The sequence below is a fragment of the Protomyctophum bolini genome (genome assembly GCF_963924005.1).
Source record: "Protomyctophum bolini genome assembly, chromosome: 16".
Taxonomy (NCBI): domain Eukaryota; kingdom Metazoa; phylum Chordata; class Actinopteri; order Myctophiformes; family Myctophidae; genus Protomyctophum; species Protomyctophum bolini.
In genome coordinates, this window is record NC_137877.1 from 38,234,998 (window position 1) to 38,247,089 (window position 12,092).

A 12,092-nucleotide genomic window follows, 5' to 3' on the forward strand; every position below is an offset into this window, starting at 1 on the left:
GGATGTGGAGTGATCCAGAAATTATAAATAGGCTACAGATACTCAAAATATTTACGTACTTACATAAGTACAGTATACTCTTGGAAGTACTATATTGGCTCATCTGCACACTCTGATTCACACACTGTAGGTCGCTCTGTCTGGATAAGAGTGTGTGCTAAATGCCAAAACTACAAATACACACACTCGCATGCACGCAATGCAACAGAACTGAACTGAGTTTTGTTCCTCTTCCCTTTATGGTATATTGTACCAGTAAGACGCACTGAGGGCGAGAAGCGACCTCACGCTGAAACTACAGGTTTGGAATGTATTTTTTAATTTACGTTTTCGGGCCGGGTAGGGCGTAAAATGTGTGCTAATCACTAGTAGTAAGGCCAGGCGGGGCCTCGGGCCAGCCCAGTTCGGGCCCAGGTATGGCTGGGAATAAAATTTCGGGCCTGTTGAAAACTCTAGTTTTCGCCGGCTGCCGGGCGCGACTGCACTAATAATTTTGGGGTGGGCCCATCTAGAGTTTGAATGGACAGGTATCAGTCAAAAGGGGAGACATCGAAGAAGAAGGATGGGTGGGGAAGGATCAACATATGGAATGTCAGAACAGGTCAGCTCCATATATTGAGATCTAAGCGTTTGAGGTCAGGTCAGATGTAGAGTTTATGGCCGGCTCCATATACAGTTGTAGGTGATGATCCAGGCTATCCAGGGTTTGATGAGGTCAGGGTTGTGATCTTCATATATGGAGACGGCCATATATGGAGCGTGTCACGAGGCGTGATGGACTGACGGACATACATGGTGGCGTGACGGACGGACTGACTGACAGTTTTAGCAGGTTTTCATAGTAATCTGCGACCTATGTCGCAATAACCAAATATGTGACTTTTCTGACTCCCCACCAGAAAGTCTTCTGTTTTCACAGTCCAATGTTGGCAGCCGGCAGGTATGTCCAGAGAGAGAGAGAGAGTCCAGTTTATATAACAATTATAAACATGACAACATCATCGAAAACCAATAGCCACCATAAAACAAAACCATACCTTTATTGAGATAATTTTGCACAGTACATTAACAATGTTAAAAGATGTATCATCTTTTGGTTCTGGTGGCTGTTCTGTATAAATAAAATGTGTCAGTTTCCCCAAATAGTTATTTTCCATTATTAATAGAGCAGATTAGGAATGTGTTGCCAAGCGACAGATTAGAATAAGGTAAACATTCACAGATTGTGATCTGCATTCAGTAATATGGGCTCTCCTTTCTTTACCCTAAATCACACGAATTGAATTTCGTGTGATTTGCAGGAGATGGCTATGATGATCCTACAGTGACATGAACGAGTGAGCACATTTACACTGGAATGGTATTTGATTCGATATGAACGTTTTCTCATCCTACCAAAGATTCCTAACTTCCAATCGTGTCTGACAGCTGACATTTTGATCAATGGCTTACATGTGATGTGACCGTTATAAATGAGGCTTTAGGCTTACTGTATCACACACTCACTCACACACACACACACACACACACACACACACACACACACACACACACACACACACACACACACACACACACACACACACTGGGTTTTAAGAATCATCAACGTTGTGTAGGTCTACTGTTTGTCTGTTGAAGCATTATTCAACATTGACTCATTTGAACTGCAGTCTTCTTGTTGCTTCAGACGTGTCCATAGATTGAATTGAGTCTCTCGACATACTGAATCCCCTGCCCTGGTCATGTATGATGTATCCTTCCATTCCTGCCTGTGCTGTCCAGAGATTGAAGAGTGATATCCTGTAGTAGACTTGGGAATCAAGATTTATGGGATTTATTTGTCAATGTCAGAAAGGTAGGGACAGGAAAGAATCAACACAACTAACACTAACACATATTCTCATGACTAAAGATCCACACACAGTCCAATGCAGCAGGCACTTCAAGCAGGAGCACATATCACACAGAGACATGTCGAATATATCAGACTCTTTCTCAGTTTACACAGAGAGGTAGTCCGTGGTGAAAATGTCACTGTGGTCCTTCAGATAGGAGCTATAGTCAATGTGTCTTTTTCCAGAGAAATGCCAAGAGAATGATCAGGTGTGGTTTTCCACTAACCTGTCCTCTTCCCTCAATGTGTCCTGGAGACTGAACCTGCTTGCATTCTCTGCAGAGAACATACAGATGTACAGATGTTTTATGACTTCATTTGGATTCACACATAGCCTCTATAAAACAGAATTAGCCCCTTGTTGAGGACAGGTATTGTTGCACAAGTACAAGTTCTAACCTGTGAAAAAAAAAGTTGTGGACTAATATTATTAGAGGTTTTGCATTTAAATCAGCTTTTGTTTTGGGTTGTCCTATCTTTTCTCTAGAAGAAAAAGTCCCCATTTCCCAGAAAATCTAAATATGAAAAATGTTTTACGTTTTGTGTTGAGTCATATATTTGTTCATATTCATTGAACAATATGGAATCAGCTGTGCTCACGTTCTTTTTTTTATTTTTTTTATTATCATTTCATTATAGGCTTCTCCTTTTGTTTACTAAATCCCAGTAATTGTTTAACATTTAAATAGCTGGAGCTGACTATGAAGCTACAGTGCCAGGAACAAGGCAGCATCATTTGATACTCACTTATACAGACAGACTGAACAAATGATGCCACTTAAAACCACAGCAACTGCAGCCGCAATTATGGAGGGATTCATAAAACAACGACAGATGGTTTTCTGTGCGGAATTAAAAGAAAACAGTATCAAATGTTGCCGTGGCATTTTGTGAGGACTGATGTCAGTTTCATTCTTGACTATAAAACCATTGAAGTTTGCTTTGTCCCACTCAAAAACTGAAACAAAATGTTTTAAGTTTAACATTTTGGACGTAAATATAAAAGTCATTTAATACCACTCGCCTTTGCCTCTGGTGAAATCACAGAGCTGGTTAAATTCCACTCCATTGTCCATAGATTTTTTACTTTACAGATGTACACCCCTGCATCATCTTGGAGGATATTAGTGATGTTCAGCTCTGAAGATTCATCATTAATGCTAATCCTGTGTGAGGTAATGTTCTCAACTCTCCTTTTAGTTGAAATATGGTGAGCAAGAAATTGGACCATTTGGATTTGTAGAGGATAGGAAACGTTGCACTTGAACTGAACAAAATCTCCTATGGAGACACATGTGTCACCACACCAATGTGGAAGAACATTATGGTGGTATGAAAAGAATAATCTGTATGAAGAGAAATAATGCATACAATTATTTGCATCAAAAGAAGCACACACACACACACACACACACACACACACACACACACACACACACACACACACACACACACACACACACACACATACAAAACCTTTCTGTACCGGCAAACTCGTTGAGCATTAAGATGACCATGGACAGCAGATGCACAGAGAGTAGAACTGCGTTGGCATGTATGTCATACATGACTGCAAAAATAGAAATAGTGAAGCTCCACACAGTGTCTTCTAACTGGTAGGAAACGTGACTACCAGGAAATGTGGTTGTGATGGATAATCGTGTAAAGATCAGAGCTATATTGAACTAAGAATTAAGGTGATTTGCAAGCTCACTTCTGTTGTAAATTTTTCAGATTATGTTTTTAATTTTCAACAAGCATTGTTTTAATTGAGCTTAGACTCAAATAGTGTGTTGTATTCAAGGAATGGATAGATGCTTTTTTCAGGCTTCTTTCATAAAGTCCTCAGTTTTGTGGTTTCTTTGATCGCTGTTCAACTTCAACCTAGTTCTCAAACTAGACACGCGCACGCACACACACACACACACACACACACACACACACACACACACACACACACACACACACACACACACACACAATTGAGTAAAGATTATGACTCTTCTCTTTATTGCACTCAACCACAGGACATTCCTCCATTTGAGGCAGGAACCAAACATGGGTCACACGGAGAGAAATCTGTTGAGTCACTGAATTGTGTACACTGTACAAACAAACAAATGGAAACAATTTCAAACATAATGTATTGAGTAATTTCTATATTATAAACTGAGTTGGCTGATAATGTTTACTGCTGGTACCTATAATAATAATAATCTGTATTGACCCGAAGGATATTCGTCTGTAGGCCTATGTGTGGAAACAAATGCTCCAAAAAACTTGTGTAACAGAAAACAGAACACCAGTCAACAGGAGATGGTCATGCATGCAATTCACCTCATGCTTACAGTTAAAAGGAAGTGAATGTAGATTGTGTTTTTTAACACCTTTAAGCGGTTTATGTACTGTATGTAATTTTATATTGATTGGTACTTTTGGCTTTGGTGTGCTTTGGAAAAAAAAATCAGTTGACCGCACACACAAATACAGCTATGCACATAAGCATACAGTAGATACAAACATGTAACTCTTTTTCCTTACATGTCGGTTCAGGGATACAGGTCAGGTTTTAAAGACACGTTTCCTATAACCTATAATCTTAAGTGATTCCAGTCGTTTTAGGTTAACATTCATCATGGTACGAAAGGCATAGAAGTTAGAACAGGAGCCATTAATGGGGTTATAAACCATAAAAGCTCAAGGCAGAGAATCAGGGAGAGGTTAGGAAGTGGTTAGTAGTGACTTTATGCCAGCAGAGTGTGCTGTAATATCCTCTTTGAATGTCTGGCCCCTGACAGAAAGGAGGTTCAAATAGTCAAACTCTAGCAGGCTATGTTGTTTTATAACAATGCTTACTGTAAGTACTAAAGTAATTTGAAAACACAGCTCATTTTGTCAAAACACTACACAGTACACACAACCAAAGAACAGATGCTAAATGAAACACTTCTGCAATGCTTGGTGTCTTGGTCATTCATGTATGTCATCATACGTATGGTTACCTAGGCCTATACGTAAGTATCATGGCCTTGCCGAGCCATGAGGCCCATAGGGCAGGAGCCTATCTCCTGTTTCTGTAGCGTGAGGCAGCTTGATGTACAAGTACACCCCCTGGACATGACGCTAGTATGTCACAGGGACTTGACATAACCCTTGATGCTGAGTACCAAGCAGGGAGGCACTGGGTCCCATTTTTCAGAGTCTTTGGTGTGATCCAGCCGGGGATTGAACCCCGACCTCCCAGTCTCAGGGCCGGACACTCTAACCACAAGGCCACTGAGCTGGTCTATAGGCCTATATATATTTATTTGACAAAATTACTGTTCCAACAGTATTTGCAGAGCTTGCACTGAACTCTATGGGCTTCTCAACACCTTGTCTCCCCTTTTGGACTGAATATTGACTATGGCTTGAAGGTACCTTTTTTGGATTAATGGATTGTTATTTATGATGTTCATTCAAAACTGATAGTAAAAAAATAACTATTTTGGGAAACTGATATACATCTGAATGATTTCCAAGTATGATTGTTATGCTTTTTATGTCTTGTATTTGTCAATTATTGCTTATCTGATTGTTGTATTTGCTGACACTTGCTATCTCCACCCTAAAACAGACATGATAGGATTATCCGATCCCCATCAGGTGTGTAATTGTAGGCGTGCGATTGTTGTTGCTGTGGCACTATGTGGCCTACATAAGAGCTGATCGAGCCAAGTGTTGCTCTGTGTTACTCTGCCATTTGTTGATAAAGACTGAAATGACAATCAAATAATGAAATCCCTGCATATGGAGCCAGACGGAGCGTGTGACTTATTTTTCTCCTTTCTGTCAATGTCAACCATGACCAATGTCCATGACCATTTTTGCTACGTTTGATCGATTTTATTTGTTTAAAGGCCTTTACCTTGGAATGGCGAAAGCAGCGACGGAATGTGTGTGTGTGTGTGTGTGTGTGTGTGTGTGTGTGTGTGTGTGTGTGTGTGTGTGTGTGTGTGTGTGTGTGTGTGTGTGTGTGTGTGTGTGTGTGACTGCTTTGTAAATGTTATTGTTTCCACTGATGTATACAGTACAGGTATACCTCCAAGCAATACACGCCCTTGTTCATGGTCATTGCCCTCCAGCTCTGCACTAGTGTGTTTCTATGCATGCATAATTTGGATGCACAGTATGTGACTGGCAGCGTGCGTGTACATGGTCCCTGTGCGCACACAAGTCCACGTGTGCGTGCGTGCGTGCGTGCGGTGCGTGCGTGCGTGCGTGCGGTGCGTGCGTGCGTGCGTGCGTGCGTGCCTCTTTTGGGTACCAGTGGGCCTTTCCACAAATGGCAGGTCAGAGAACAAGGACTGTCAGTTCCACGGCAGGCTGCCCTTGGCCAGATATTCACCGGAGAGAGTGAGTGTCAAGAGATGCAGATAACAACCACTTCATGCTGTTCACTGATACCCATGTAATTTCATGGCATATGAGATGAAAGGTATGTTGAAGATCATTTTTTGGATGAATGGATTGTTATATTTATGATGTTCATGCAGGAACTGATGTTGTCTTCATCCGAATTCATCCGAACGCGACACATTGTGAGCTTGTAGATCTGCTATATTCTGAAATGAAACGTATGTTGAAGATCATTTTTTGGATGAATGGATTGTTATATTTATGAAGTTCATTCGGAACTGATTCATACTGTATTCATTCATCCGAATATAATTTTCAACTGTAAAGTATATGATTTTAAATGTATAGTGTTTGTCATTTGCAATTGCTTATCTGATTGGTTGTATTTGCTGGCACTGTCTTTTATTGGCTTGAAAAGGCCCTTTGATTGCTATCTCCACCCTAAAACAGACATGATTGGATTATCTGATCTCCATCAGGTGTGTCATTGTAGGTGTGCCATTGTTGGTGTGGCACTGTACGCGGCCTGCGTGGTTTCTTTCTACGTCCAAGCATAGACATGGTAACGCCCCGCCTGCCTCTGATTGGCCTACCGACACTGCCGACGTCTTGCCTGTCCTCCGAGATGCAAGGCTACTCCGACATAGGCCTACTCCGTGGTGGGAAATAATACAAAAAAAAAGTACAAGAGAATGGCAATACGCGACAGAAATAAATGACGTGTGTGGCGTAGGCTACATAAGAACCCAGTGTTGCTCTGTGTTACTCTGCCATTTGTTGATTCTGAGGAGGAAGACCAGAAGACCGAAATGTCAATCAAATTAATAAATAAATCCCTGCATATTATGGAGCCAGAGTGTGTGACTTATTGTTCTCACTTCTCTCAATGTGTGTGTGCGTGTGTGTGTGTGTGTGTGTGTGTGTGTGTGCGTGTGTGCGCATGCTTACGTGTCTCTAAGTAAGTAATAAGGACTGTCGGTAATGGGCATGCACGGCAGGCATGCCCTTGGCCAAATATTCACTGGAGAAAGTGAGTGCAGGAGAGATGCAGTTCACTGATACATGGCTACTCATAATTTCATGGCATAATCCATCAAGGGAAGAAAACCCATCCAAAATCTGTCTTGATCGGCACTAGGGCTCCCAGGCACTAGTCTGGCACTGACTTGCTGTTGCAATTAGAGTAGATATGCAAATGTTGATGGATGAACATTCTTTATCCACTCATCCCCCCCCCCCATGGCCCCCCCACACACACACACACACACACACACACACACACACACACACACACACACACACACACCTCTGTGAAAACTGAAGCTACGAAATTACAAGGCTGGAACCAAAAGCAAGGGTGTGTGTGAGTGTGAACCAAGGTCCTTACGCTGAATGATGATGATGACTGAGTGACTGGCTGTATAGTGTATACAAGACCCTCTCAAAGGTACCTATGCTGTTATTACACACGCATAAGAGCAACCATGCACATCCACAAACTGTGTGATCAAGCACACATCTGTTGAGAGAGAACACACACGCACACAGTGTACACACACACACACACACACACACACACACACACACACACACACACACACACACACACACACACACCGGTTGCATTGGTTTGTTTTCCTCAGAATCAGACTTCAGGCAATTGGCCTGAATAGAGAGAGGAGATGAAACACAACCTTAATGAAAGGAAACAGGACAGGCACAACAAGGAAAAAGCTAATAAACAGATTGTGTGTGTGTGTGTGTGTGTGTGTGTGTGTGTGTGTGTGTGTGTGTGTGTGTGTGTGTGTGTGTGTGTGTGTGTGTGTGTGTGTGTGCGTGTGTGTGCGTGCGAGCGCGTGCGTGCGTGCGAGACGTGTGTGATCTAGTCTTTGACCCTTTCAGGCACTGATGGATGTGTGTGAATATTGGAGAGCCTCTGGTAGAACTATATAGCAAGACAGCAGGCACAACTAATACCATGTGATCTCCATCCTATCCTGAACACTGCGATACTTGGCTCTCCTTCATAGATTGTTACAATCAACATGCAGCACCAGGAACATGGATAATAAAACATTACCCAGACATGCAAATGTGTACTTTGGGCCTGGGCCGTGGCTCAGCGGTCCAGGCACCTTGGCTGGTAATCCAGTCTGGCAGTGTGCCGCGGGCTCGACTCCCGATCCCGACGGCCTTTACTGCATGTCTTCCCCCCCCCATCTCTCTCCCCATTTCCTGTCAGCCTACTGTCTGTCTCTCTCTATAAAGACTATAAAATAAAGGCGAAAGCTGCAAAAAAAACATTAAAAAAAAGGTGTACTTTGATGGATGTAAAAGAAAGAATAAGTCTGCACATCATTTTGAAAGCTCACAAAAACTTTATTTACCAAGGCGTTGAATTAGCTTGGGATGTGTGTGCACCTCCTGACCACTTTTACTTTGGTGGATGTAACACCTGGCTGTGACCGATACAAATTGAATGCTATATGGGATTTTACATTCATTATTATTTGTATGCTTGCAGAACATGTGGTGAAATACAAAAAAAAAACACTCGGTTTTATAGTTATTATTATTAGTATTACGTATTTAAATTAACACATTATAGTTCTTCCATTATAGAATGTTTTTTTTATTTATTTTTTGTGTGTAATGAGAGACAAAAATAGCTGAGTACGCAGCAAAGTTGTGAGTGGTAACAGTGACCCTAAGGACTTTCTACAGTTGGACGTGGGAAATACCCATGTGCAGTGCACTGCTGCAGGCAGGCATCGCTGTCAAATCCTCAGTGTTATTGTATCCAATTATACCTCTGGGTCCACAAATGTAACCAAATGGACCCTTATGCGCATCCATTTTGTTAGATTCGTACACTCTGAGTTAATTCAGCACCCAGTATTATACTGTGAAGGTACAGTCAGAGCCTTATGCATTTCTGTCCCCCATTATGTGGCAAACTTAGGACTTGTGCCTCTGTCCTGTTTTTCCTCCCTCCATTCACGTAGCTTCCGGTATGCCAGTGAAAGCAGTCAAGCAAACAAAGACCATATTAGTAAGAGAATGTGAAGTATAATTATAGGTACAAAATGTCTGTGTCCAGCCCCGATACTAAAAAGACATAACTACTGTAAAGCCCAAACCATGCATGCACACAGTTGCAACTCATTGCAACAAAACCGTTTTTAAGGTCAATCGCACCAATGCAACTCCTTGCAAGAGTTGCATTTGTGTGGTTTACCTTAAAACTGTTTTGTTGCAAGGAGTTGCAACTGGTGTGGTTTGGCCTTTAAACAACATACAAATAAAAGGTTGTGCAAACCAAAAAGAGAAAACACAAAGAATATTCATGTACATGTGATGGAGCTTGTCATCATTGTAGCCTACATCTGCGGTTTCTTCATACTGTATGTCAATGTAAGACACGTACTTGTACATTATGCATGTGATTGTGTGTGCACAGCACACACACACACACACACACACACACACACACACACACACACACACACACACACACACACACACACACACACCTCAGAGCCCTGGGGTCTGGAATATTTTTAACAGGTATTTTCCTCAAGGATGTCAACTCGTGTATAATTGATGACCTACAGTGGTAAACTAAAAATGCATCCATCCTCTCATTTCTATTCAGAATCCAGCGAACGTGATGTTCACCGTCTCAGCAAAGCTGCAGTCCCCTCTCCAATCAGTAGTTAATTACTCTAAGCTGGAGGAGCACACGTACAGCATTGGGGCTTGCTTATCTTATATTTCATAATGCTTCCTGTAAAGCTTAGGACCTTATGAGCATAAATCTTCCAGCAGTGGATGAGATCTAACAGTCACTATAAGGGATGCAATGGAAGGAGACCTGTCTGTCTGTCTGTCTGTCTGTCTGTCTGTCTGTCTGTCTGTCTGTCTGTCTGTCTGTCTGTCTGTCTGTCTGTCTGTCTGTCTGTCTTTGTGTGTGTGTGTGTGTGTGTGTGTGTGTGTGTGTGTGTGTGTGTGTGTGTGCATGCGTGCATGCGTGTGCGTGTGTGTGATTGATACAGTTTGAAAATAGTACCCTTTACTATGCTAAAAGGTAACACAAAAGGCCTTGTGTTGTTTCCATTGTGGTCCTGTGTATAATGTGTATTCAATTCATCAAGACAATTAAAGACAATAGGCTATACACATAATAATAATAATAATAGGCCTAATATACAAAAATATCCAAGACATCATCAACACTATAGTTTAGTAGTTTGTCTTTGAAGTTTGACCCTTTCGGAATTAAGGCCCTGATGTTTGTTTGTTTGTGAATGATGGCCCTTGGGCTTGGAGTGGGAGAGTCACCACAATATATTATTTCATAGGCTTAGAATAAGTAGGTAGGCCTAATAGTTATAATTTAACCTCTGTCAAGTAAAGTTGCATTGCGGATTTGGGTGTAGGCTAATTTTCCATAAACAAACAGTATAGCCTGTCCTCCTGTCCAGTCAGCACAGTCTGCACAGACATTGCAGGGCAATTAATGAGCGGGCATTGACAGGTCTAAAACATGAAGTAGTTTCAAATCTATAAAAAGGGGGAAAAAATATTTAAATATTCACAGACACAGTAGAATGAATATGATGGATGACTTCTTTCAGAGAGCCAGCGACCCCCTAGGTAAGGTTTTCCCTTTGTGCCTTTCTGTCGGTAAACGTCTCTGCACTTCCAGACATTCTCATTGGCCACGTCACAGCGGAGGGGGCTGAGAAAGAAAGTGACGACCACGAATTCCTCGGCGCTCCTCAAATTTCCTGGAATCACGGACGGACCTCCACTTCTCCGTTCGCCCTTTTCGTATCGACACAAAACATATCCCGGCGCCCTCTTCTCTCCTCCTCAGATTTACAAAATGGTAACGTATACATTTTACGATACAGATGAGATAACGTTTGCGTATACAGTCCTTGTGTGTTGTGGTTCGGAAAAGAAAGAATCGACATGTTTAAACTTAGAAAACCCAATTGTCTTTTCTTTCCTCGCCGGCCCCGCTATACCTACACTGTCTCCAGATGTTCCGAAGTGTCCCAGTGCTCATACTGCTGGCCGTAGCGCTCTGTAATGCCGAGGTAAGTTGGTCTCCATCTCCCGTTCTTTCTTTAAAATGTTCTTTCGTAGTTTATAGCCTATACTTGTTTAAAAAAATCCCGAACGCTCGGATCGCGAACATGAACTAGTAGTGCGTCGTAGGGAAGAACTGAACTCTTTTAAAGACCTTCCCAAAGCACATCTGGATCAAGTATACAGGCCTATATCTATATCCTATACTGTGGAGAAATCATCATTTCGTCTGGGGTTTCATCAGGGTTGTGTTGAGCTTAGGGCGTGCGTTTAGCTTCAAAGCGGTAAGGCATTATCACTGCACATTATGAGACTTCATCCTGGAGACAGGCAGTCTACAGTGCAATTAGCCCTAAAACGTTTGGGACCGTTACATTTTAACAGGGGGATAATTCTCATTTCAGAAAGTGCTAACGCCTACCAATATACAATATATAGGCATTTTTGTATACAGATGCCCTTGTCCAAAGTGACCCACTAAAGGGCAAGAACCATATACAACCCTATTCTCCTCCCATTATATTTTTGAGGCAGTTTAAATGTTTATTTAGTCGTTCTCCACAGAGATGTTTGTCATTGTGTTAAAACAGTCTATATATGCATCCTAATTGATCACACCCACCCAGATACCCAAATATGTTCAAGACAAGAGTAGCCTATACTTTCTGTTTGTTGATTAAACAGAAAGTGTAATAGACAGCTG

At 41.9% G+C, this 12,092-nt stretch overlaps 1 protein-coding gene across 1 annotated transcript in view; it reads left to right on the forward strand.

The window, feature by feature from the left end:
- The first annotated feature begins 11,061 nt into the window (after positions 1-11,061).
- Positions 11,062-12,092, forward strand: part of fstl1b (follistatin-like 1b) — a 33,232-nt gene continuing 32,201 nt past the window's right edge. Inside the window, exons 1-2 of the mRNA XM_080786674.1 lie at positions 11,062-11,183; positions 11,341-11,397. Coding sequence (XP_080642800.1) covers positions 11,181-11,183; positions 11,341-11,397 — 60 coding nt within the window. The 5' untranslated portion in view covers positions 11,062-11,180. The remainder of the gene's footprint in view (positions 11,184-11,340; positions 11,398-12,092) is intronic.